At 44.3% G+C, this 27,888-nt stretch overlaps 3 protein-coding genes across 3 annotated transcripts; 1 reads left to right on the top strand and 2 right to left on the bottom strand.

Annotated features, from left to right (window-relative positions):
* Positions 1-9,240: 9,240 nt before the first annotated feature.
* Positions 9,241-10,296, bottom strand: LOC308314825 (tyrosyl-DNA phosphodiesterase 2-like; the record flags this gene model as incomplete). The annotated part of the gene is made up of 1 exon (XM_080762557.1): positions 9,241-10,296. The coding sequence occupies one exon, from the start codon at positions 10,294-10,296 to the stop codon at positions 9,241-9,243; it is 1,056 nt and encodes a 351-aa protein (XP_080618683.1).
* A 633-nt stretch (positions 10,297-10,929) lies between these two features.
* LOC308313363 (GTP-binding nuclear protein Ran-like) lies at positions 10,930-11,316 on the top strand (the record flags this gene model as incomplete). Its single annotated transcript, XM_080760463.1, has 1 exon — positions 10,930-11,316. The coding sequence occupies one exon, from the start codon at positions 10,930-10,932 to the stop codon at positions 11,314-11,316; it is 387 nt and encodes a 128-aa protein (XP_080616589.1).
* An 855-nt stretch (positions 11,317-12,171) lies between these two features.
* Positions 12,172-12,780, bottom strand: LOC308314821 (TATA-box-binding protein-like; the record flags this gene model as incomplete). The annotated part of the gene is made up of 1 exon (XM_080762541.1): positions 12,172-12,780. The coding sequence occupies one exon, from the start codon at positions 12,778-12,780 to the stop codon at positions 12,172-12,174; it is 609 nt and encodes a 202-aa protein (XP_080618667.1).
* Between the last annotated feature and the right edge of the window lie 15,108 nt (positions 12,781-27,888).

Below are 27,888 nucleotides of genomic sequence, written 5' to 3'. Positions count from 1 at the left end.
CTCTCACTCTCACTCTCTCACTCTCACTCTCACTCTCACTCTCACTCTCACTCTCACTCTCACAGACACACACACACACACACACACACACACACACACACACACACACACACACACACACACACACACACACATCAGGTCGAGAGAGAGAGAGGCTCGCCTCGTTCTCAAGAGATGCATTAGTTCATAATGCGTTTAGCTAACGTGTCCTGTTCTTCTCTGGGCTGCAGCTCTGCCAGTTCTTCTCTGGGCTGCAGCTCTGCCAGTTCTTCTCTGGGCTGCAGCTCTGCCAGTTCTTCTCTGGGCTGCAGCTCTGCCAGTTCTTCTCTGGGCTGCAGCTCTGCCAGTTCTTCTCTGGGCTGCAGCTCTGCCAGTTCTTCTCTGGGCTGCAGCTCTGCCAGTTCTTCTCTGGGCTGCAGCTCTGCTAGTTCTTCTCTGGGCTGCAGCTCTGCCAGTTCTTCTCTGGGCTGCAGCTCTGCCAGTTCTTCTCTGGGCTGCAGCTCTGCCAGTTCTTCTCTGGGCTGCAGCTCTGCCAGTTCTTCTCTGGGCTGCAGCTCTGCTAGTTCTTCTCTGGGCTGCAGCTCTGCATGTTACATGTTACATGAAGTCATGCCATTCTGTGACCTGCCTTGTGGAGGCCGACGGGAGGTAACTGAATTCCATAGGCAACCAACGGTGCTGTTACCCCACGTACCCGGAAGTGTGTCGTCAACGGCGCGCATGCACATATTAATGACGTAAACTTCGGTGTCATTTTGACCTGAAATCAGATTAAAAAAAATCTCTAAATGTCTCTAGGTTTTCTGAAAAAGCTGTTTCTATGTTAGTCGTTCTTCAATTTTTTCCAAAAATAGCAGACATACAAGCTTGTAGCTATGAGCTTGTAGATCTGCTATCTTTCTATAGCTAAAGCATAACATAATGCTAACAGTGTTACATTGAAAAAAAGGGCCTCGTTCAGAACTCGGGAAGAAACACATCAAACCTGTCCAATCAAGAAAAGAAACACATCAAACCTGTCCAATCAGAAGAAACACATCAAACCTGTCCAATCAGAAGAAACACATCAAACCTGTCCAATCAGAAGAAACACATCAAACCTGTCCAATCAGAAGAAACACATCAAACCTGTCCAATCAGAAGAAACACATCAAACCTGTCCAATCAGAAGAAACACATCAAACCTGTCCAATCAGACTTTAGCTGATTAATAAAAATAAATGATAAAACAAGTGAAAGTATTGTGTTGCTATCGCTCATTCTATGCTTCTCTCTACTTTTATTTATTCTCCTTTCCTTTCTACTTTTATTTCTTGCTGAATGTCGACCCTGTATTTGTTTTCAAGTAAGTGTGCTGTAAGTATGTGAAAGTGTCTCCTTCCTCCCCTTCTCCTTAATTATTTTATTCCCAGGTCTGTATATATAAATATATATATATATATATATATACTATACGTACCTCGCCACTAGGGGTCGTTATTCCCCAGGTCTCTTGAAAATACGTGATTTACAAGCTCACAATGACTGTGTGTGTGTGTGTGTGTGTGTGTGCACTGTTTCATAGGTGTGGGGGAGATTCTGACTGATCCATCCGTCATTAAGAGTGGTGAGAAGGGGTAAGTTGTTGACCGGCATTGCGTAAAAGGCTCTAGGGTTGCAGACGTCGATATTCAGGGTGGAATTCGTAAGAAATGACAATGATGTCATCATTGGATCGTATAGCTCTGCCTGATTGGCTAACCCGACCCGTGGGCTTCAATGATTGGCTGAGCTTTGCGTCACATTTGTGCCAATAATGTGGAGGCTTGTGAGAAAATGTGAGATGGGGTCTGTCCAAGTGATACGTGGAGTATTGCACAGACGGGTTGGTTATGTGTGCAGTGATCCTCCTGTCTTCTGTGGAGCCCAGTCCAAAACTAGAGCGGTCTAGTCCTCATATTAACTGTTGCACCCCCTACTCCCAGGGCTCCATATCCTCTCCATGGACTCCATGGTGGATGTTCAGATCTTCAGCATCCCAGCTTGTTGAGGATGGCTCTGTGTCAGGCTCAAACGACCGCACGTTTACCTCAACTTTCTGAACCCTTGCACTGGTCAGCCTGTTGCGTACCTCGGTGTGAGTGTTCCCAAACAGGGACCAGTTGCACTCGGTTAAGAGGCCGATACACGTCGGTGTAGATGTAGGGTGATCTTTTCAAAAACCCAAACTGGGACCCTTAACAATCCAATGAAATAAAATAAATTAAAGCCGATCTACATGGCGATAGGGCCTTTCTGTGTGGAGTTTGCATGTTCTCCCCGTGTCCCCTAGGGTAGATACCCTCACAAAAACATGCAGTAATCCTGGTCTCTAAAACTACCTCCCCCTGGCCAGCCGGGGCGCCTGATGGAGGGGAAAGGAACTGGTCGGAATAACGTGTCCCTTCCACGCGCTACGTCCGGCCGGGGAAATTCCCCTCTGTCAGGTGAAAAGAAGCAGCTTGGACTCCTCATGCATAGAAGGAGCATGAGGTCAGTCCGCTGCCCCCCCAGGTTGGCAGAGGAAGTGTAGCGCCCAGGATTACATTAGACAATTGGCACTGGGTGAAAAGAAAACTGGGTTACAAAATCGTGGGATAAAAATTTAATAAAATAAAAATAAAAAAAGAAAGCCGATCTACACACTCACAATGTGTCACATTGTGATGTGGTTCACCTTGTGTATTCATCAGGATGGGGGACGATTATTTTAGCGCTTATCAAACATGGTGATATACGGTCACTGCACGTTTCAGCAGATTGCGTGCAGCTTGGTCAGTCGCTAGCAGCAGTCGAAAAATAAGTTGTCAAGAATGCATACAGGGTGCTAGGACTAAAGTAAGGACCCCTCACACATTAGAATGTCCATTTAATTTAATTTAATTTGAAGGTGAAATATCCCTTTAAATGGACATGTAGCTTATCCAGAGCAGCAACTTAAAGTGCAACAACCTTGTTTGGTTTTGGTGTGGGCGTGGCAGTGTGGGCGTGGCATGCTGTTTTAGGGGGCATGACATGTAAGGGGGCGTGGCCTGGACTTTTACCTGCTTTTAACCAAAACATGCCATGAGACCTAGTATTGATGTCATTATGATATATTTGTTATTATTATTATTGTGCAAATATAATTTCCCAAAATTAACTTTTTACAGACCCTTTTCAACCCTTCTGCTTTTACCATTTTCACCTGCTTTTATTTAAATGTATTTAGGAATGATTGTTTTGCTACCATTAAAGTTCTGGTGTGTTGATGGTACAGGTCATATTATTAAAGTACTGGTGTGTTGATGGTACAGGTCATATGACATGATCTTTGGGCCCGCCAACCTCGGGGACGATGCCATCCGGAACTTCCGTGCAAAACACCACTGCAACTCCTGCTGTAGGAAACTCAAACTTCCTGGTGAGGGACACTCCACATTGTATCATGTGTCATACGACAAGAGTATAATGTCTCTTCACTCTTGTCGGGTGGACCCTCATATTGTATGTCCAAAACTGTTACTTTTCCTGATTCAGTTCAAACAGTGGCGTGCAGAGACAGTGGCGTGCAGACATTTTGAGGGGCAGACAGTGAGGGGACAGTGAGGGGCAGACAGTGAGGGGACAGTGAGGGGCAGACAGTGAGGGGACAGTGAGGGGCAGACAGTGAGGGGACAGTGAGGGGCAGACAGTGAGGGGACAGTGAGGGGCAGACAGTGAGGGGACAGTGAGGGGACAGTGAGGGGACAGTGAGGGGACAGTGAGGGGCAGACAGTGAGGGGACAGTGAGGGGCAGACAGTGAGGGGACAGTGAGGGGACAGTGAGGGGCAGACAGTGGCATGCAGAGACGTTTTGAGGGGCAGACAGTGGCATGCAGAGACAGAGAACAGTGGCATACAGAGACAGAGAACAGTGGCATACAGAGACAGAGAACAGTGGCATGCAGAGACAGAGAACAGTGGCATACAGAGACAGAGAACAGTGGCATACAGAGACAGAGAACAGTGGCATGCAGAGACAGAGAACAGTGGCATACAGAGACAGAGAACAGTGGCATACAGAGACAGAGAACAGTGGCATGCAGAGACAGAGAACAGTGGCATACAGAGACAGAGAACAGTGGCATGCAGAGACAGAGAACAGTGGCATACAGAGACAGAGAACAGTGGCATACAGAGACAGAGAACAGTGGCATGCAGAGACAGAGAACAGTGGCATACAGAGACAGAGAACAGTGGCATACAGAGACGAGAACAGTGGCATGCAGAGACAGAGAACAGTGGCATACAGAGACAGAGAACAGTGGCATACAGAGACGAGAACAGTGGCATACAGAGACAGAGAACAGTGGCATACAGAGACAGAGAACAGTGGCATGCAGAGACAGAGAACAGTGGCATACAGAGACAGAGAACAGTGGCATACAGAGACAGAGAACAGTGGCATACAGAGACAGAGAACAGTGGCATACAGAGACAGAGAACAGTGGCATGCAGAGACAGAGAACAGTGGCATACAGAGACAGAGAACAGTGGCATACAGAGACAGAGAACAGTGGCATACAGAGACAGAGAACAGTGGCATGCAGAGACGTTTTGAGGGGCAGACAGTGGCGTGCAGAGACAGAGAACAGACACAGAGAACAGTGGCGTGCAGACAGTGAGGGGCAGACAGTGACATACAGAGACAGAGAACGGTGGCGTGCAGACAGTGAGGGGCAGACAGTGACATACAGAGACAGAGAACGGTGGCGTGCAGACAGTGAGGGGCAGACAGTGAGGTACAGAGACAGAGAACAGTGGCGTGCAGACAGTGAGGGGCAGACAGTGACATACAGAGACAGAGAACAGTGGCGTGCAGACAGTGAGGGGCAGACAGTGACGTACAGACGACAGTGGCATGCAGAGACGTTTTGAGGGGCAGACGCTCAAGTGGAAAGAAAAGGGCATCTTGTGCGGCGCGTGGAACCACTGGCTGCCGCTGCCTTAAAACACCCTCCGTGCCATTGGCGTAGATCTAGGTCAATTGAAGACTATTATTTAATACTACGCTTACCGCCATTGGCGGTAGAATCTACGCCAATGTCCCATTAGATCAATGGCAATTGCGCTTTTATAGCGCTTTCGACCGATCAAGCCATAATGCTTAAGGTTCTTTCGATGGATCAAGCCATAATGCTTAAGGTTCTTTCGATGGATCAAGCCATAATGCTTAAGGTTCTTTCGATGGATCAAGCCATAATGCTTAAGGTTCTTTCGATGGATCAAGCCATAATGCTTAAGGTTCTTTTTATCCATTTCCTGAAAAGTGTCCACCCGACAGCGACGGTTCTGGTTCTGGCTCAGCGACGGTTCTGACCTCTGACCTCTTCCTCCTTTTGGTGTCTTTAGATCTGAAGCGTAACGAATACACACCAGACAAGGTGACCTTCCCCCAAGACGACCCGCCACATGACCCCGGGGGCGGGGTCAAGGAGTCCCGCCAGTCAATGAGACTCATGCTGTGATTGGTTCAGGTTTGAAACCGCCGGCCGAGTCGACAGCAGGCAGGTTAATTATTCATGAACCGTTTGTTTTTCTTTGGTCTCAAAGCCCCCCCCATTGGACGAGGTAGCTAAGTGCGACATGCCACAGCCAATCAACTGGAAGAGCCACACACCCTGTGTTTCCATGCATGCCTATTGTTACTTTTGTTTTTACGTTGTCTTTCTCTCTCGGTCCCGTCAGATCTGTCAATCACACAAATCACAAACTACCCTCACCACTTTATATGTCATATTAGGAAGGATAAAAACGTTTTAAAAGATATTTTTTACAAGTTTATATGTTATGAGTATATATTATACAAATATATATATATATATGAAATGTTTATAAACAGGTACAATATCACTGCGGAGGGGGGTCTAGTATTTATTCTTATTGATTTATGAAAAGTTGCCTTGTTAAAAAAATAAATACAATAATTAAATTAAATAAAAAAACTATATGTCACTGGTTTTCATACTTGGATCCCGCGGACCAATAGGGGGTCCAAATGGAACCTTTACAGGGTCTGTAACTCTGAGAATATACAAAAATGAATTTGTACACTCTCAGAGTGAACTACACACTGATCATTTGTATTGTGCAGATTGGGGTCCCAAAGATTTGTACACTGTTAGACCCCTAGTGGCTGAGAACCAGTGTTGTATGTCAACTCTGTTACAGCAGGTATTAAAAGGGAAAAGCCTGCTGACATTCACACACCATTTTTATAAATGTATAAAAAAACAAAACATGTATCATTACCTTTTTTTTCTGTTGACACTTGATGAAAAGAAATACATGAATTTGAAAATCTTGTAAAATATGGGCAGATTGCAATGCAACTTTTACAGTACAATGTATAATTTTATTGTATTGAAGTCTTGAAATGTGTCCACCAAAAAATTGCTGATAAGTTTTTAATGTTACAAAGGTACTATTGCCATATCTTTGTCATCAACTATTGTGTATGAGGAAATTACAATCTAATGTATCTTATAGATACTAATATGTGGCACGAGCGAAACAGATTGAAATATTTTATGCAGGGGAACTGAGAAACGTAAGGGTATTGGTGTATACATTTTGTACTATATATCATTTTAAACTAATAAAATGCTTTCAAAATGAAAAGATCTGTTTGTGGTGCCTTTTCTCAAGGCCTTTCCAAGTGTAAAGCTATTTTTTTATTTTTTATTTTTTATTTTATCCCATAATTTTGTAACCCCTTTTTCACCCTTGTGTCAATTATTATTATTGAACTCATGCTTCCTTCATGCCTGGTTGTCCAAGTTGCTCCTTTACACCTGACAGGGGGGAGTTTCCCTGGTTGGACGTAGCGCGTGGAAGGAACACGTTATTCCAGCCAGTTCCTTTCCCCTCCATCAGGCGCCCCGGCTGGCCAGGGGGAGGCAGTGAGTATGCGTGTGGTTCTTCTCAACAACATCCCCTTTCACTGTGAACATAGATATTCCGTGCATAGATAATTCCACGCCTGAGGCCTGGTATGTAAGGCCTGAGGCCTATATTGGTAGGCCTAGGCCTACCATACCAGCCTGACCGGTCAATAAAATAATGCTGAATTAACTTAGCTTGTAATTTGGTAACTTTGACTGCACAATAGCCTCCCATTTAACCTCCTTGTCTAGGCCTATATTTATTAACCCACAATCGAATGTTATTCAATTTAATTCACTTGCACAATGGGACAGTAGTGTTTTCATATAGGCCTACATTTACCTTTGCCGACATCACTTCCCCTCTGAAATTTAATTTAATAATATTTGGGCTGCTGGACAGCTGACAGTAGGCTCTCTTCATTGTATGTATTCGCTGTCCAAGTTGGATTCACTGTTCAATTTTATTTTTTTTAAAGTTGGATTCACTTTTCAAGAAGCAGAAGGTATGCGCTCAGGTTCAGACTTTACTCCGGGAGTAGGCCGCCCCTGCCATGAATACTGCATAGTGTGACGGCCCTGCCCCCTCTGCCTCACTGTAAGCTAGAGGGAAGCCTCTGTGATGGCAGAGTGGAGCAGGCCGTCAGCCCAATTGTGCTCACCTGAGGTGGGTGTGGCTTAGGGGACTATATAGGGAGCTTTCCTGGCTGCAGCTCACTCTTCTCTCTGTCCTCCCTGCAAGCAGGACTGCCACCTGGCTCAAGGGCCTAACCACCCTTTTGTTAAGTTATGTTTTCCACCAGCTAATACAACACGCACACACCACTCTCCATACATCCATACACTGCACACATTACTGATGACTGATATCCTCACATCCCACACTATTTTGCTATGCTTTATTTACTTTAATATAATAAATATAATTACAAAACGTTATACTCTTGTACTCCCTGTTTTGGCCATGCATCCCCTAGTGCATGCATGACAATAGGCCCACCCAAGTCCAGCTGCAGGGAACGGCAGGGAGACGTCCCTGACCTGAAGGGGGCGAAACATGAAGGATGGCTCCCAGCTGATGACCCTGACTGGTAGGCCTAATTGCAATGCTAATCCTGCCACCAAGGATTACCAGCAAGAGGAGGAACTTCCAACACCTGTAAGTAGCTCTAGCGGATCATGTTTGTAGCAAAGCATTTTTTTATGTTTATTTCACCTATAAACTATGCTGGAAATCAGCCATTTTGAATGCCATCATGGAAATGATGCCTGGAAGGTTGGAAGGTATATTTTCCTAAATTTGTAACAAAAAAAAAAATCTATTTGAGATGTAGGCCTAGCCATTTTAAGCTCTATCTGGGATGCGATCTTTCTGAGGTCTATATTTTGGTAGACTTTTAGTATGTTATTTAGCATGCCCAATATAGAATCCATTGAAAAACCTTTTGTATAATGTTTTGTGGGGTTAAACCATTATGTTGACTGCAAAGGCCCGTAATCGCAGCCAATCAGAATGGAATATGGAAGATCCAATTCGGTCCTGACTTGTGTCGAGTGAAGCCCTCGCCCTCGCTGCGGTTACAGCCAATAGTCATTTCTGGTTGCTTTTCGGAACCAGAAGTTCCAAGTTGGTGCATTTGAATTCACCAAAAAAGTGGAAACCAATGCGTCATAATCATATGACAGGTCCCTTCATCCATGTTTTATAGTCTACGATTTGATACAGATTGATACAGAGCACAAATCAATCACAAGCAGTAAACGGGTCACCGTTTCTCAATGTCAGATCCGACATTAACCTCGTCTGTAACTGTGTGTACAAAGCACCGCGATGTGAGATATTTTCCCTTCTTTGAAATACTAGAGCGGTGCCCTTTGGGCAACTTGCCTATACGATGCAGGCATGCCCAAATATGGATTCTATAGATGTCAGTCAGAACAGGCCAGCTCCATAATACGGAGATATAGGGGTGATCGATCAGGTCCAGAGCCCGGCCCGGGCAGAGGCTTTTGTGCTGTCGTCTACAGCGGGCACTGCGTTCCCTGTGGGGGTGTGGAACGTGTGTGTCGAATTTGAAGTGGGTGGGGCGAACGTTTCTCGGGTTACGTGGTACAGAGTGGTACAGAGTACAGAGTGGTACAGAGTTACGTGGTACAGACAGAGACTTGGTGCATATAGATCTATAGATGGCTCAAGTTGTTCATTCATACATTCTGTACATTTGGGTCCCAGCGAGTAAAAAAAGTACAGATAAAAAAAAAATTGCTTCAAGAAAATTAGTTTCAAGTACAGTATTCAAGTAAATATAGGCCTACTTTACTGTCCACCACTGCTAGTGGTGAACTGAGCGTATATTCCCCAGTGATCACTAGTGTAACGTCCACAGTCCAGCTTCTCTAGGCCAATCAAGGCCATGCTGAACGGGGCCACATCCCCCCTGGTGGCCGGTCTCAGGTAGACGCGGTCAAAGCGGCAGCGACAGCTGTACGGTGCGGCCAGGTTGCTGTTGGCCCGGGTGTCCCAGGTGTAACGGCAGTGCTCCTGCCTGCCTAACCGCTCCCATATGTCACACAGGCCACGTGGCAGGCCCACCTTAGCCACCTCTGCGTCTCTGAGGTTGGTGTCCCCTCCGAACAGCACTGTGACGTCATCGGGCACCTCGGCCATCTCCTGCAGAACCAGCCGCAGTTGTCTCGTCCTCTCCTCGGCGTGGGCCTTGCAGCTCTCAAAGTGGGACGTCATCAGACACAGGTCCGACCCTCTGAATGTCACCCGAGCCACCAGCAGGTTCCTCGTCATCTGGGTGGTCGGGTACGGTACGATGGTGCTCTGCAGCAGCTTGACTCGGGACTTCTTTAGCATCATGCCAGTGAAGTAGCCCTCCTCACCGCCTTCCACGAGCAGGTAGCTGACGGCTCGTTTCTTCAGGTACTGGACGTATGGTGGAACGAGCTCTTGCAAAAACACCACGTCGGGAGTGTACAAAGATAAATATGAACACAAGCCTCTGGCGCGGTCTTGTAGGTCTGTGTCAAGTCCGTCCACGTTCCAGGAGATTAGCGAGAGTTTGTCATCTTTCTCTGGGGACTGCTGGTTAACTTCTGTTTTCCTGGAGCAAGCTGGTTCCTCCGTTGGATCAGCGCAGTTTGTAGCATTGGTTTCAGTTCTCCTCCTTTTGTTTTGGTGGCTAGGCTCTCTTCTCTCTGGGGACTCTTCTATGGCGAATACTGTCTCCAGGTCAGCCTCATAGAATGCGTTCAATGCTCTCTCCATCTCCCATTCATTTTCAGCCAGATAGCATTGAGCAACAGCGCTGTCAGAACCTGTTACAGAAACGAACTCCTCACATAGTTGAGTCCTGGTTTGTTCCATATCAGAAGATGCTCGTTTATAAGTTTCAGGCAGGCTGCTCATTGTAGTTTTCACCAAGTTCTTAATGATGCACGTTTTTCCACACTCGCATTTCTATATTTGGAGACAATGACAATGCCTCTCAGCCAATCCAAAGTCAAGGTCTGAACTGTGACATCACTGCGATGCCGACATCACTGGCGTCCTATAGTCACCACCTGAATTCAATGCATGCAATCACCGTGTCTCCGTTTGTTTACCACGCCTGCCTGTGTGGCGTCATTGATGTTCACACGCACGCACATCACACTCATATAAAAACATTGAGTGTTTAAGCATTTAGCATTCGTGTGCAACGGCAGATTATCAGCAGTAACAACATCAACTAAAACAATGTACAGCAGCAGCCAAGAAGTCAAGTTCAAGCTTGTGTTGGTGGGAGATGGTGGTACAGGAAAGACCACTTTTGTCAAGAGGCACTTGACCGGCGAGTTCGAGAAGAAATATGTGGCCACGCTCGGAGTGGAGGTGCATCCATTGAAATTCCACACCAACAGAGGAGCCATAACCTTCGACGTGTGGGACACGGCTGGTCAGGAGAAGTTCGGAGGCCTCAGGGATGGCTACTACATTCAAGCCAACTGTGCCGTTATCATGTTCGACGTCACATCTCGAGTCACCTACAAGAATGTCCCCAACTGGCACCGCGACCTGGTGCGCGTTTGTGAGAACATTCCCATCGTCCTCTGCGGCAACAAAGTGGACATCAAAGACAGAAAGGTCAAAGCTAAAAGCATCACCTTCCACCGCAAGAAGAACCTGCAGTACTACGACATCTCGGCCAAGAGCAACTACAACTTCGAGAAGCCGTTCCTGTGGCTGGCAAAGAAGTTGGCGGATGACCCTAACCTGGAGTTTGCGGAGATGCCTGCCCTGGCCCCCCCAGAGGTCACCATGGACCCCGAAGACACGGCACGTTACGAGCAGGAACTCAAACTTGCATCGGAAACAGCGCTCCCAGACGAAGAAGATGACCTCTAAGCAGTTACCCAGGAGGGTGTCACAAACATAACATGCCCAATATGGCTATCTTTGTAGATGGGGTAACATGTAACCTGTTACATACCATGGAGACCATTTTAAACTAGATCTTCATAAAGTTGTGTTATGTTTTGTAAGAATCAACACAAAAAATGGAAAGGAAAATAAGTGCTCAATCTCAATCATTATACAACCCTCCACTGCACTTGACCAGGTCTGCTGTAAGATCCTGACAAACGGTTCGGTTGTAGCCGTGGGCACCAAAAAGTCTTAATATATGGCCCTGAAGACTTGGCTGCACCTACATGTCAAGGTTAATGATCATCTTGGACACTGGTTCTCAAACTGGGATTTCAGTAGATTTTGGTCCCAGAAAGGGAAAAAGGTCAAGAATCATATATTGCCGGTGCGTAGCTGGAAGATAGCCGCACCCTCTCTGACTAAACATCCAGGAGTTCTCCAATTCAGGACAGTCCCAAATTACGAGCATGCAGTTGTCGTCCTGAATCTCAAATCCACTCCACAGTTTTTTTTTTCCCCCACGCTTTCTTTTTTCCCCCCCAAGGATAATAAACACCATATGCTATTGGCATGTTGTGGGTTGGTGCCAAGGGGCCAGCTAGGCACTCCAATGTTGAAGCGCTGGGCCCTAGTGGTAAGAGGAAGGACTGCAGGCGGAGTCCTCAGGCCAGACTGTTGCCTCCCAAAATCTTTAGTCGTGCAAATGTATCCCGTTATATATATACTGTATATGAATCCAAATATACATTGCTGCTTAGCAGAAATGGAAATGTAAAAATATCAAGATGTAGTGTGAACTACCGAACTCTCTTCAAAGTTCTTTACAACTTTCAATCACTGTACGTGTTCGCTCTTGGTCTCATGCCGGATTTTCTCAAAGGACTTCAGGATAGGGTATATGTTCTCAAACGCCTGGTTGATGTCTTCTCTGGTCTTGGCACCCGTCAACACAATCTTTCCAGACACGAATATGAGGAGGTTAATTTTGGGCTCTATCATTTTATAGATCAGGCCCGGAAAGCTCTCGGGTTCAAATTGGCAGAACTGCCTGTGCTTGAAGAACAGTGTCTCCAGCCTCACATCGAACCTCACGTCGCAGCTGCCGACCATGTTCTGGACCTTAAAGTCCAGGAACTTAGCGGGGAACCCCAGCTTCTGCACAGCGCGGGCAAACTTCCTCGCCGCCAGCCTGGACAGCTCCAGGCTCGTGGCTCCGGTGCACACCATCTTACCGGAGCTGAAGATCAGCGCAGTGGTCCTGGGCTCTCGTATTCTCATGATGACGGCGCCAAATCGCTTGGGATTGTACTCTGTGTTCCTGGCTTTTTGGACGATGAGCTTCAGGTCCAGCTTGCAGCCCAGGTTCACTGTAGCTACGATGTTCTGTAATGTTGGTTGGATTCCAGATCCAGAAGTTGTTGTGGCGGGTGTAATGGGGGTCATGGTAGTAGGGGTGGAGGTATGAGTGTTCCCTGGCAGAGCGGTAGGGATGGAGCCCCCTACTCCGTGGGGGTGAAATAGCTGCTGAGGAGTGGTCCTATCATTCTCCTGGTGCTGGGTCATGTCGATATTATCCTCTGTCCCAGCTGGGGAGTCACCTACTGCCTGGGGCTGCAATAGCATAGAGCCCCTTACTGGCTGCGGTGTAAATTGCTCAGAGGAGGGCCCTGCTGCCTGGGAGTCAAACAACTGAGGGTTCCACTGCTGCTGGGTGATGGAGGGCCCTGCTGCCTGGGAGTCAAATAGCTGAGGGTTCCACTGCTGCTGGGTGATGTGAGCGTAGTCATACAGTGACCCAACTGTTCGGCGGTCGCAATCCTTCTTCGAATTGAAGGTATCAAAAGGAGGAAACGGCTTCTGCATGGCGAACGCACAAAAAGACTCTCTGATTGCCTAGTATCTGTTCTCATCTGGAAGCTTATATACCGAGCTTATAACATCGTTCATGTCATGATGACATCACCAGCCATGCCCATATATGCACGTATGTCATCTATATGTATGCAATACATTTCCTAGGCGATCCATGATTAGACCAATGCCATGCCCAAATATGGAGTTCCATGTCAGCCTTGCCCAAGTATGGAGATGCCCAAATATGGAGATCCCTATGGAGAAGGATTACATCGACTCACTGGCCTTGGAACGCCCCGGGAGGAAGTTACTAATGTTGCTCTAGAGAGGGAAATCTGGAGCTCTTTGGTGGAGCTGTTGCCCAGTGGAGCCAATCAGCACCAGGTATTCTGTAACTGGAATAAATAAATGGCTACATCTAAAGTATAATGAGTGTTCCTTTATACCATATCTGTTCCAGCTGCACTGGGCACGCTAAACTCATTTAGTTTTATTTCAGGATACAAACTTAACCTTGGCAAAAGTGAACTTTTCCCTCTGGGTACAACAGCCCAAAGCTACCCCTTACATGATTTCCCATTTAAAATATCTGCTTATAGCTTCACATATTTAGGAATTCAAGTTACAAGTGACTTCAACCACCAATTTTCAAGGCCAATTTTGAGCCATGCCTACTTCGTATGCGACAGGACTTTGAGCGATCAGTCATTGCTTCCACTAAACTTGGCCGCAAGGATTAACTCTGTCAAAATGAACACTCTACCTTTAAAGTTCTCCTATTTATTTTAACTCTGTCAAAATGAACACTCTACCTAAGTTCTCCTATTTATTTCAGTGCATACCAATTTTTCTCCCACAGACATTCTTTAAGACATTCTTTAAAAAATTGATAGCTTAATAGTGGACTTTATTTGGAATAAGAAAAAACCAAGACTCCGTAAGGATTTTCTACAAAAATCAAAACCATTGGGAGGAATGGCCTTGCCAAATTTTAGATTATACTATTGGGCTGCTAATCTCAGTATGCTACAACTCTGGCTATATCCAGGAGCACTTAGCCCTCCACCAGAGTGGTTAGAGATGGAGTCATTTTCCTCAAGGCCTGTATCTCTGGCTGCTCTGGTACACTGCCCTCCCAATTGCAACTCCTCCTTGTACACAAATAATATAATTGTTAAAACTTCTTTACAAATTTGGAATCAGTTTAAACGACACTTTGACCTACAGTCCTTCTCCACCCTGGCCCCACTAATAGATAACCATGTCTTCCCTCCTTCCATATCAGACGGGGCATTTGCCGAATGGGCCAATCTGGGAATCAAACGATTCAAATATTTATACATTAATAATGTTTTTGGCTCGTTCGAAGAGCTTTCAAATTTGTTCGATCTCCCCAGACAAAATTTATTTCGCTATCTACAAATCCAGAGTTTTGTGCGTATAACGGGTTTCCCCAATTCCCTGACAAACCCGAAAAAAGCCCCATAGATAACTTTCTGGTCCAGGTACCGGTGAGAAAACGTATAATTTCATATTTTTATAACTAGTAATGCAGTCCCTATCCTCTGTATCTACGTACCTATGTACCTACGTACCTATGTACCTATCCTCTGTATCTACGAATAGTGTGATGGAGCGCGCTGGGTGGAGGATTTGGAGATGGAAATCTCAGACAATCTTTGGCAGGATATCCTCAGTCGTGTTCACACGTCATCAGCTTGTGCCAGACATGGCCTATACTCCAGTGTAAAGTCGTTCATCGAACCCACTGGACGAAAGCTAAGCTGTTAAAAATATACGATAACGTTGATCCTAACTGTGAAAAATGCCATCAGACACTGGTAACACACGCACACATGTTTTGGACATGTTCGTCTCTGAGCACATTTTGTACTGAAATCTTTGAGACGCTTACAGTATTAACTGGGACACGCCATTACAGCGCTGTTTGGCATTTCTCAACTCCCACTAGAGCCCATGCAGACCTTATAGCCTTTGTAACACTGGCAAGACGCCTAATTCTTACCCCAGTTACCAGTGGGGTAACTGGGGTATCAACACTGCTCAGTAAAACCCAAGTAATGACAGTGGGGTAACTGGGGTATCAACACTGCTCAGTAAAACCCAAGTAATGACAGTGGGGTAACTGGGGTATCAACACTGCTCAGTAAAACCCAAGTAATGACAGTGGGGTAACTGGGGTATCAACACTGCTCAGTAAAACCCAAATAATAGTGATACAGTATAGTACAGTATAGCCTGCAACTTTGTAGCTTGGAACCAGTTCTGTTCTCATAACCTTTACAGATGGATTTTGCTATACGTACTGTAATGTATATTAGCAACCTAATGTTCCATGGCCGTCTACTCTACAGGTTAACTGAATTCAAATAATGAAAAACATTGCCAGTGCCGAGCCAATTAAAGTAAATGACTGATAATTGACGTTGAATAGAGGAAAGAAGCACTGCCGTGGTCCTTTGTAGTTGTGAACTGAAGACGGGTGCTCGTTGGCGAGGGTTCAGACATGAAAAGATTTAAAAAAGGAGTCTAAGGCATTCACTTCCAGTCAAGTGGAAAAAAAAGCCTTTTTTTGTATGGCATGGCAAAGATCATTAAAAATGGACCAACACGTTTCGGCTGCAAGCCTTTGTCAGGGTCCCACGTTCATATTATATTATTTGGATGAAAACAGCAGTGGATATTTTTCAAATGCGGGTTTAGTTGTTGTAGATGTAGATGGCAACATTATTAGACAAAGGCATGGTTAATTGTGATGGGTTTAATCAAAAACAAAAAAACTTCTATTAGGAATAATGTCAGCTGATGTTCACTGTTAAACATTGTCGCTGTCGGACAGAAACCTTGTATGTTCTTGTTTGTTACCATTTAAAAAATAAAATTGTGAAAATAGCCCATCCCCAAGCTTGGCTTGTAGATCTGCTATTGTCACTACAACACTGTATGAAGTAGCCCATTCATTTAAAAAATAATGGAGAAATATGGAGATACAAGGTTTCTGTTGTCCGACAGCAACTCCCATGTTTTCATTGTGTTGCCAGATATTGTATTTCCTGTTTAAAGTTATCACTAACCAATGTTTACTGTATGCTAAAGATAAAGATACTATTGTTTATATAGCTACTGTATGCAGTCTTCTGTAGACCGGTTTGCATGCAATGCATCAGATTATATTATTACAACTGTAAGACTTGACTTAGACACTATAGCTAAAGACATGACTACTTACTATAGGCTTACTATCATACATCTATTACTATCATACATCTATTTTACTCAAGGCTTCATGAATGCATATTAATTGTCCAGAAGAAGTGGTGGTATTAATTTACAACATTTAGAACCCGTTTCTTAGTAAAAAATGGAATGTGCCCCCAGGATAGGGATGCAGGGGTTCGAGTGGTTAAATCCTGGTGTATTTGTGAGGCCTCGATGGGACAGAGTATACGGTTGTGGTGGGCCTAGTCCAGTCCAGTCCAAAAAATACATGGCCAGATTTTGTTCCCAGCTCGTCCCTCATGGGACCCTCATGACCGAACTGTTCAAAGGTCTTGAGCTTTAAGGTCACTAGTTCTCAAAGTGCAGTATTTGGCAGTCCTTGAGGGGCTCGTACAGTAGGTGGTCCCCCCAGGAGGGCCCCATTTAGCCATGGTCCCCTATGGCTAAATGCCTGATAGTAACTCTGATCGTAAACTCTGTTTTGTACACTCGCTGAGTTAAATTAACACTGGGGATTTTACAGTACAGTAGATTGTAGAATTGGGTCCCAGAGATCAAAAATAGTTTCAAATGGGAGTCCATGGCCATATACAGTAGCCTATATGGATATCAAAAGGTTGATAATCACTGGCCGCCAGCCTCTTTCTACTGTAAGTGATAAGGTGGGAAGTGACCTATTCGCGCTCCTCTTAGCTGGTTATTAGGCATAATAGTAACTAGAACTAACACTAACACTAAAAGGGGAAAACATTATTTTGTTAAGGGGAATTAAAATAAAATCTAGTTTAAAAAAAACTAAACAAAAACTAAGATGGTCTGTGAGGCCTGCATATCAAACGGAGGGTTAAATACACTGATTGGGGTTCAAATGGAATCAAATTGAACATTTTAATTAATTGATAAACGGTTACAGACCGGTAAGGGTACATTTAGACCACAGTTTCTTCCCCAAGCTCAGTCCCCTCTCTTCCTACACCTTATTATCTAACTCCCATGCGTCCTAGTCTGAGCTGTTCTCAGTAATAACGTTGTCTTCCTCTGGACTCATCAGCACCAAATCTCTTGTGCCAAGCTGCCAGTAAGGCAAGGAAGTAGCTAAATGTTGTCGTTAATTTTATATATGGAACTGAAAGGCAGTTTAATCGGGTTGAAATCCGATATATCATGTCGCATACATTATAAATCACTGGTTCTCAATGGAAACCACCAGGGGTACATTTCTGTAACAATGCAGATCTTACAGTGTTAATTGGTTTTACAGACCTGTAAGGGTCCAATTCGGACCGCTGTCGGTCCCCAGACTTGACGTTGAGGACCAGTGTTAGAAATGACTGCCGTCTTGGCCAAAGATTATGAGACCCATGTCTTGTTTCTCTATTTCCTATTTGTGGGAATACCCTTTTTATTTCTTTTTACATAGCACCGCCACCGATCTTTCCATGAACACGGAAGTGGTACAAACAAGTATACTCTGTGTGACCCCAGCTGCTGAGGATATGCAACTTCACAAATGGATACACCAAATTACTCGGGTTGTGGAGCTTAAACGTCTGCGTTGATGCTCCATCCTGTTTATAAAGAAACTTCCCGAGCAGTACCGCCAATTCTTCCCTGTCTTCCATCATGCCGTAAACCTCAAAGTCCTTGGGTGCCGAGTGACAGTTGGAACGACTGAGAGTGACGTGTGTGATTCTGACCGGGTGATAGAGGTGGATGACCAGGGTCTTGAGCTGGCTCTGGAACATGCTGGGCTCTGGATGGGTGGCTGGAGGCGGAGCCCACATCCACATGTTCGACAGCTCCCGGGACAGTTTCAGGTTCTCCATCTCCAAGGCTTCCGTCACTATACGTGACACCAACACAGCCGCGTCCTCCGGCAGGAGACCCTGCATCCTCTTCTGCACGGCAGCCGATACCACGCGTGGATCCACTGTAGGTATTTGAGGCCTCGTGTTGGAACCAATTAAAGAGACCTGTGTTTGTTTGCTGTGGGTGAGAGAGAAGAGGATGAAAATACATAGAACTGCGACAACGAACAGGAGACAGGAAAGAGGAAGTAACTTTACTCTTGTCTGCACTGCAGCCTTTACTGGGACGGAGCTTGTTGCCTGACGGGGGGATCCAGTCCGGTGAGGAGATCCAGTACGGCTGTGTACAGGGCTTCTGGTACCATAGCTACTAGTGGGGGTGTGATACTGGTAGTGGCTGTCCGAACGATTACAGCCTAGACAGTTCAGGGGATTCCCTGAACTGTCTAGGCTGGTATGGCTCATCATCTCTTGCGTTAGCGGTCTGTCGAGGCCTGCGGCACCGGCGTTGAACGACGCTATAGCTAAATCCAAAAGTAACTTTACCCTTCGTAACACAGAGAAAACCCATGTTTTTAGTGAAGAAAAGACTGAGCCTGTCTGACTGAGGTGTCCACTGCTGCTATCGATGCCATCACCTTCGCTAAACCGCCGTTGGAAGTATCCCTCAGAGGAGGAATATAGTCTGCTTGGATCCGTCTCCTGCTTCAATGGACCATTAGCAGCCTTGAATGACGAAATGGCTAAATCTAAAAGATAAGAAATAAAGGAAATGAATATCACAACTCGTGTCCGCACGGCAGCAACCAGTGATGAGATGATCCGTCTGAGGTTTCCAGCGCTCGAATTGTTGTTGCTGGTGACGTGGCTCATGGGTCCACTGTCACTGCAGCTGCCATAGCTGTGGCCAGTGTCAAAGTTACCATAGCTGAATCCAGGGTCACTAGTGCCATAGCCGTGTCCAGGGTCACTAGTACCATAGCCGTGTCCACGGTCACTAGTGCCGTAGCTGAGGCCAGTGTCATAGGTGCCATAGCTGTATCCATGCTCACTGGTATCCTCGCTGCTCTTGGCCAAGGGGGAATTCCGGTAGTGATCCTCAACGGAGGTACGCCCTGAATCGTATATGCTGTTCTCGTTCATCTCCATCTTCACCGGTTGCCTGCTGCTGCTGCCCATATACAGACTTGCGGAGATGCCGTCCTTTAGTATGTCCTTCAGGTCAGTGCACTGGGAGTTTAGGTCGCTCGCTCTGTCTAGCACGCCCCGCATAATCCTGCTATGGTGTTGCTCCGCCGGGGCCGGCGCCTCATAGCTGCTGGCTGAACTGGCGCTGCTGTTGGTTACACTGGAGGTAGGAGGGGCCTTTTTGGGTCTGCCCCTTTTCAGGGGAGAACTTCCCCTCTTCACGGGAGAAGCGGTCTCTCTGTAGTTGGTCACATCGCTGGCCTTGGAGTCGTCGTTGTATTCTTGCAGACGAGCACTCCTACGAGACATAATCCTGGTGTCAAGAGAGACTCTTCTCGTTTTCACTTAGCACTTTCTTCGTGTCACACCTTCTGTTTTTTGTAATTCCAAGATTAGTCATCGGGGAACAATTATATGCAGATATTTTGTCATGTTCTCTGACGTCAACCAGTCGTCATGTGTTTCCCCATTCAGGACGGGAACCTCTGGGTTCTTGTTGCTATGTACAGTATATAGCATATATGTACAGTATATAGCATATTGTTTATTGAATGGATCCCCATTAGCTGACGCCGTGGCGACAGCTAATCTTCCTGGGGTCCATATGAAATACATACAAAAAAATACATACGGTAATTACTTGCGCAAGCAGAGCGCGCAAGTAATCATTTCGCTTGGTCTCTTCGAAGTGAAGCCAAGTTTTCTTCAACCGTAAGTCTGTGCCTGGTTTGCTGGGACTAGTTACAAGTTACAAGTTACAATATTACGTCATATACACACCATGTACTCTGGTCCCAGTTCTCAACGATGACGTAATGTTGTAACTGGTCCCAGCAAACCAGGCACAGACTTACGGTTGAAAAAAACTTGGCTTCACTTTTTGGAACCAAGTAACCACAGTATACTGCTAATCAAATTACAACTACATACTCTGTATGTAGTTGTAATGTGATTTGTAATTTGTAAATCTGTGCCTGGTCTGCTGGGACCAGACTACACAGATGACCATATCTCTTACGTCATCACTGAGAGCTAGTCATACATATACACACCATGTACTCTGGTCCCAGTTCTCAACGATGACGTAATGTTGTAACTGGTCCCAGCAAACCAGGCACAGACTTACGGTTGAAAAAAACTTGGCTTCACTTTTTGGAACCAAGTAACCACAGTATACTGCTAATCAAATTACAACTACATACTCTGTATGTAGTTGTAATGTGATTTGTAATTTGTAAATCTGTGCCTGGTCTGCTGGGACCAGACTACACAGATGACCATATCTCTTACGTCATCACTGAGAGCTAGTCATACATATACACACCATGTACTCTGGTCCCAGTTCTCAACGATGACGTAATGTTGTAACTGGTCCCAGCAAACCAGGCACAGACTTACGGTTGAAAAAAACTTGGCTTCACTTTTTGGAACCAAGTAACCACAGTATACTGCTAATCAAATTACAACTACATACTCTGTATGTAGTTGTAATGTGATTTGTAATTTGTAAATCTGTGCCTGGTCTGCTTGACCAGACTACACAGATGACCATATCTCTTACGTCATCACTGAGAGCTAGTCATACATATACACACCATGTACTCTGGTCCCAGTTCTCAACGATGACGTAATGTTGTAACTGGTCCCAGCAAACCAGGCACAGACTTACGGTTGAAAAAAACTTGGCTTCACTTTTTGGAACCAAGTAACCACAGTATACTGCTAATCAAATTACAACTACATACTCTTGTAATGTGATTTGTAATTTGTAAATCTACTTTTTTTTTCATCACATATCAATGATTCATTTTTCTGTAAAAAAGTAGTTAGGTAGCAAATAGTTACACGTAATGATTATACATTTCAAACGTTCCTTCACAGAGATACTGAGATGTGATAGTTTCCAGCGGTCGAAAGTACTTGCGCGCTCTGCTTGCGCACTAGTAGGCCTAGTGTGCAACAAGCAAGTATGCACTCGGCAGAGTGCAGTTCTAGTTACAAATACATTCAACAGTTAAATACATGAAAATACATCATTACAATTTATTCTATAAAATTAAATGCAACGTAATGAGAATAACATTATGGTCATGTGGTCAGCTGTAGCAAGTGTTCCTTTAAAGCATATTTGAAAGATAATTTATGTTGCGTTATGTTAATGTGAGGTGGTAACATGTTCCAAAATGATATTGATCGACACATAACTGTTTGTTTAACCCATTCTGACCGGGAACCCATTTTGGTGTCAGCATCATGTTATGCTTTAGCTATTGAAAAATAGCAGATCTACAAGCTCGTAGCGCGCCACCGAGTGGCGCGCTACGAGCTTGTAGGTCTGCTATTTTTGAAAAATCGAAGAACGACTGACATTTTTTAGAATCTGATCTCGGGTCAGAATGGGTTCATCAGACCAGTGTGTGTCCAGTGGAAACCTCGTATGAATCTGATCTCAGGTCAGAATGGGTTAAGGAGGTTTGTTTTTGGAGCAGGGAGTGATAAATGACCGAGGCTTGCAATTCTGGTGTTATGATTATGTCTGTCACTTGATTTTAATAACTGTTTGAAAAAGTAATCTGGTGTTTGATTAGAAATTGTGTTTCTAACAAACATGAGGACACTGCAATGGAGTTTGTTTTTGACAGATAACCAGGACAGGGCGTTTATGCATATATTCAATATTTGATGTCATTTGTGTGAGCACAACTCACTGTCACAAATGTTTTGTTCTCGGTGCTCAGGCTTCCTGGCCCTGCTGGCTCTGGCCATCTACACCGGAGTGACCGTCACTCTCTTCGGCAAGCGTTTCCTGGACTGGCGCTTCTCCTGGTCTTATATCATTGGCTGGGTGGCCATCATCTTGGCTTCCACTGCAGGTAAAGGTCTTATATCATTGGCTGGGTGGCCATCATCTTGGCTTTCGCTGCAGGTAAAGGTCTAATATCATTGGCTGGGTGGCCATCATCTTGGCTTTCGCGGCAGGTAAAGGTCTAATATCATTGGCTGGGTGGCCATCATCTTGGCTTCCACTGCAGGTAAAGGTCTTATAGTCATTGCGAACGCAGTGATTGCGAACGCAGTGAGCACTTACTATGAGACCTAGCAGATCATGTCTGTCTGTGTGTGTGTCTGTCCCGCTATCCAAATATGGAGTGTGTTGCATCAGCAATCACTCAGCTCCATGTGTCTTCATCAGGGGCTCTGGGCCACCGTCCTAGGGCACCGTCAGGTGTCTTTATCAGGGGCTCTGGGCCACCGTCCTAGGGCACCGTCATGTGTCTTTATCAGGGGCTCTGGGCCACCGTCCTAGGGTACCGTTTCCCAAACAGTGCCCCCCCTCTTTGTGTCATGGATCAATTTTTTTTTTTTTTTAATATTTTCTTTGGGGCTTTTTTTTTGCCTTTATTTGACAGATGATAGTAGGTAGACAGGAAAGGCTGTAAGGCTGGCTTACCAGACAAAGTGCCCCTGGACAGGCCACAGATCAATTTGTAAAAATTATAATTATTAAGAAGTAGTGAAAATAGCCGCAAAGCTTGTATAGCTGCTATTTTCATTCGTTTGGGTCTCGGGGAAAACATCTAATCACTCTTTTGCGTCTTGTCCTGAAATGCCCTAGGGGTCTTCAGATGTACTGTAGGGAACCACAACCTTAGGGGTCCTCTGCTATACTATAGGGCGGTTGCAAAATCTTTGTGTGATAGGAACTTTTTTGTATTATCAACTTAAACCCTTTTTTAAACCCATTTCTACAGGTTAGAAGATGCAGATGTGATAAAAACAATGGCAAAGGCATGCCCAAAAAGGCAGTGTGCTCTCTAAACCACAATTGTTCTGCTTAAAACTGATAGAAATGCAAGCCCGGTTTGTGGGCCCGGTTCTGTGAAAGCACCACCGTTCCAAGAATCTGAACGGAACCTGAACGGAACCAGTTCTAGGATGACCAGTGACCGATTCATAGTCAGTCTCGAGTGACCATTGAGAAAAATGTCTGTTCACCCATAATGATGTGTCCTAAATGGAGAAATGGGTTTAAAAAAGGGTTTAAGTTGATAATACAAAAAAGTTCCTATCACACAAAGATTTTGCAACCCCCCTATAGTATAGCAGAGGACCCCTAAGGTTGTGGTTCCCTACAGTACATCTGAAGACCCCTAGGGCATTTCAGGACAAGACGCAAAAGAGTGATTAGATGTTTTCCCCGAGACCCAAACGAATGAAAATAGCAGCTATACAAGCTTTGCGGCTATTTTCACTACTTCTTAATAATTATAATTTTTACAAATTGATCTGTGGCCTGTCCAGGGGCACTTTGTCTGGTAAGCCAGCCTTACAGCCTTTCCTGTCTACCTACTATCATCTGTCAAATAAAAGCAAAAAAAAGCCCCAAAGAAAATATTTAATAAAAAACATATCGTACGGCATACTATAGCGCGCAGTTTTTCATCATTTTTGAGGATTTGAAAAAAATGAAAAAATTGAGAAAAAAAATCCGCAATTTCCGCAATTTCCATTTTCGCAATTACCATTTTCGAAATTTCCGCAATTCCGCAATTTGACAAAAACGATGGGTTATAGCCCATGTTTTTAGAAATTTTGGAAAAAAAAGTTATCCTCGTTTCTCATCATTTTGGACCGTGGGCTATATAAGTGAGGGGATCCGTCTGGTAGAGACGACTCATTTGGGAAGATCAGCTCAACTTCAGTTTAATGTCGTTTAATGCAATCAGATAGGACTTTTCTGTTTGGATGTATGGGTTGTCCAGAAAGTATTTTTTGCCACTTAGGTGTTCCCGCATAATGGTATGATGATGTCATGTGCATACCGTTCTATTGGACCATTAGTCCCCTTTATGGTTACGTAATGTGTCGTCTGCATAATTATGGTAACATTGTTTTCCCTGATGTGAGCCAGTGGGAGTGTGAAAAGATGAGGCCCCCAATATAGCCTTAGGGCACTCTCTCAGTTACACTGCGATACAGGAGGATGAGATTGGTTTGCACAGTCACATGTTTTAATTCACGGATGGCTGAAAGGTGTCCCGTTTCCTGGCGTTCACATGCAAATGGATTCACAGACACAGAAACAGTCTATAGGTAAACAATTTAAAACACCTGCAGAACACAAATGCCTTCCATCACCACACAACCTTCTATTGGATTCTATTATGTTGGGTTCCACTAGTGTGAGACTGACAGGATCTTTTTTTTATATTATATATTAATAGAACCACACACTGGGAATTCACTTTAAATAAACGACACACTGGAGTTAAATATTATTCTAATCTAGGCAATTTCCAAAGCGACAGCAGTATAGGCCTACATGTATGCAATTCTGTGGTATTGCATTAATCAGTGGGTCTCAACTGTTTCTTACTGCTAGTCCTCATTCATCAGGTCATGAACCCATAGCAACACATGAATTAATCTGTGACCCATGTGAAAATGTCTTGTTCCGTTCAGGTTCCGTTCAGATTCTTGGAACGGTGGTGCTTTCACAGAACCGGGCCCACAAACCGGGCTTGCATTTCTATCAGTTTTAAGCAGAACAATTGTGGTTTAGAGAGCACACTGCCTTTTTGGGCATGCCTTTGCCATTGTTTTTATCACATCTGCATCTTCTAACCTGTAGAACAGTGAATAGAATAGTGGTTCCCAGTTCAGGGCAAGAAGAAACAAGTGTTTTTTTGGTTCCAGTTACGGCCATTCAACCCGTTCAACCCTGGTGTAAAAGGAGCCAATGCAAATGTGTGGCTGTATAAATTCAGGACTCTTGAACTTTCACATTCAATGGTGCCACCCAGTGGAACAGCCTGGACACTGCAACCAAACTGACTTTAAACTGTTTAAATAATAAACACATTTTAGTATTAAGGTGATATTTGTATTTTGTTATGAAAAGTGTTTATTTAATATAGTTTGTATTTGACATGTTTGTATGTGAGGACTACATTGGAAGACCAGGACTTTATTGTGTTTTAAGCATACTACATTATTGAAGAATAAGGTTGCAACCTACTTATATTACAGCACACTTGCAGTAGTAACACCTTTTTAAGTGAAGCCTTTCACCATTCACCATTGTTACATGCCAGCCTAGGGCAAACCTCAGATGCAACCAAAAAATGGTGCCAGGTGCCATTATCTTGACACCACATTGGTCCGACTTGCACATTACTAACCCTAACCCTATCCCTAACTCTAACCGCACACAAAGCCACATAGTCAGAGTAATGGGATGTTGGATTTATGGGCAGTCCCCTCTTTCCAGCTCCCAAGAACCACCAGCAACAATGATTTGCAGCCTTTTTATGGGTTTCATTACAAAGCCAGTGACTTCAATAGCCTATAAGACGACCCCATTTTCCAAGACTCATTTGTGGAAAAAGAACATTGAATGTCAAATAGTCTCTAGTCCCCGATTATAATACCACCCCGTTCTTTAGGATATTTCCATTGGGAAAAAGACGTTAGCCTTGATATTCAGCACAATAGTGTAGCTAAACATGAACCTAACCTTACCTATCAAAACAAACCATTTCCTTCTCTGTTTCAGGCGTATTTCAACTGTGTGCCTACCAGAAGAACATTGCAGAGCCTCCTCCAAACATGCCCGACAGCTGAAATACGCATTGATTTGTATAATCAGTGTTTCTCAACTGGTGGGTCATGGCCCGAGAAGTGGGTCGCAAGACATTTCCACATGGGTCACAGATTAATTCATGTGTTGCTATGGGTTCATGACCTGATGAATGAGGACTAGCAGTAAGAAACAGTTGAGACCCACTGATTAATGCAATACCACAGAATTGCATACATGTAGGCCTATACTGCTGTCGCTTTGGAAATTGCCTAGATTAGAATAATATTTAACTCCAGTGTGTCGTTTATTTAAAGTGAATTCCCAGTGTGTGGTTCTATTAATATATAATATTTAAAAAAATATCCTGTCAGTCTCACACTAGTGGAACCCAACATAATAGAATCCAATAGAAGGTTGTGTGGTGATGGAAGGCATTTGTGTTCTGCAGGTGTTTTAAATTGTTTACCTATAGACTGTTTCTGTGTCTGTGAATCCATTTGCATGTGAACGCCAGGAAACGGGACACCTTTCAGCCATCCGTGAATTAAAACATGTGACTGTGCAAACCAATCTCATCCTCCTGTATCGCAGTGTAACTGAGAGAGTGCCCTAAGGCTATATTGGGGGCCTCATCTTTTCACACTCCCACTGGCTCACATCAGGGAAAACAATGTTACCATAATTATGCAGACGACACATTACGTAACCATAAAGGGGACTAATGGTCCAATAGAACGGTATGCACATGACATCATCATACCATTATGCGGGAACACCTAAGTGGCAAAAAATACTTTCTGGACAGCCCATACATCCAAACAGAAAAGTCCTATCTGATTGCATTAAACGACGTTAAACTGAAGTTGAGCTGATCTTCCCAAATGAGTCGTCTCTACCAGACGGATCCCCTCACTTATATAGCCCACGGTCCAAAATGATGAGAAACGAGGCTAACTTTTTTTTTCAAAATTTAAAAAAACATGGGCTATAACCCATCGTTTTTGTCATTTCGTAATTTTTTTCAAATCCTCAAAAATGATGAAAAACGGCGCGCTATAGTATGCCGTACGATATGGGCTATAGCCCACGGTCCAAAATGATGAGAAACGAGGCTAACTTTTTTTTTCAAAATTTCAAAAAACATGGGCTATAACCCATCGTTTTCGTCATTTCGTCATTTTTTTCAAATCTTCAAAAATGATGAAAAACGGCGTGCTATAGTATGCCGTACGATATGGGCTATAGCCCATGGTCCAAAATGATGAGAAACGAGGCTAACTTTTTTCCAAAATTTCAAAAAACATGGGCTATAACCTTTCGTTTTTGTCATTTTGTCATTTTTTTCAAATCTTCAAAAATGATGAAAAACGGCGCGCTATAGTATGCCGTACGATATGGGCTATAGCCCATGGTCCAAAATGATGAGAAACGAGGCTAACTTTTTTTTCCAAAATTTCAAAAAACATGGGCTATAACCTTTCGTTTTTGTCATTTTGTCATTTTTTTCAAATCTTCAAAAATGATGAAAAACGGCGCGCTATAGTATGCCGTACGATATGGGCTTTAGCCCATGGTCCAAAATGATGAGAAACGAGGCTAACTTTTTTTTTCAAAATTTCTAAAAACATGGGCTATAACCCATCGTTTTTGTCAAATTGCGGAATTGCGGAAATTGCGGAAATTGCGCAAATTGCGCAAATTGCGGAAATGGTATTTGCGGAAATTGTGGAAATGGAAATTGCGGATTTTTTTTTTTCATTTTTTCATTTTTTTTAAATCCTCAAAAATGATGAAAAACGGCGCCTATAGTATGCCGTACGATATGGGCTATAGCCCATGGTCCAAAATGATGAGAAACGAGGCTAACTTTTTTTTTCA

The sequence above is a fragment of the Protomyctophum bolini genome, assembly GCF_963924005.1.
Source record: "Protomyctophum bolini genome assembly, chromosome: 1".
NCBI lineage: Eukaryota > Metazoa > Chordata > Actinopteri > Myctophiformes > Myctophidae > Protomyctophum > Protomyctophum bolini.
This window is presented reverse-complemented; position numbering and strand designations above follow the sequence as displayed.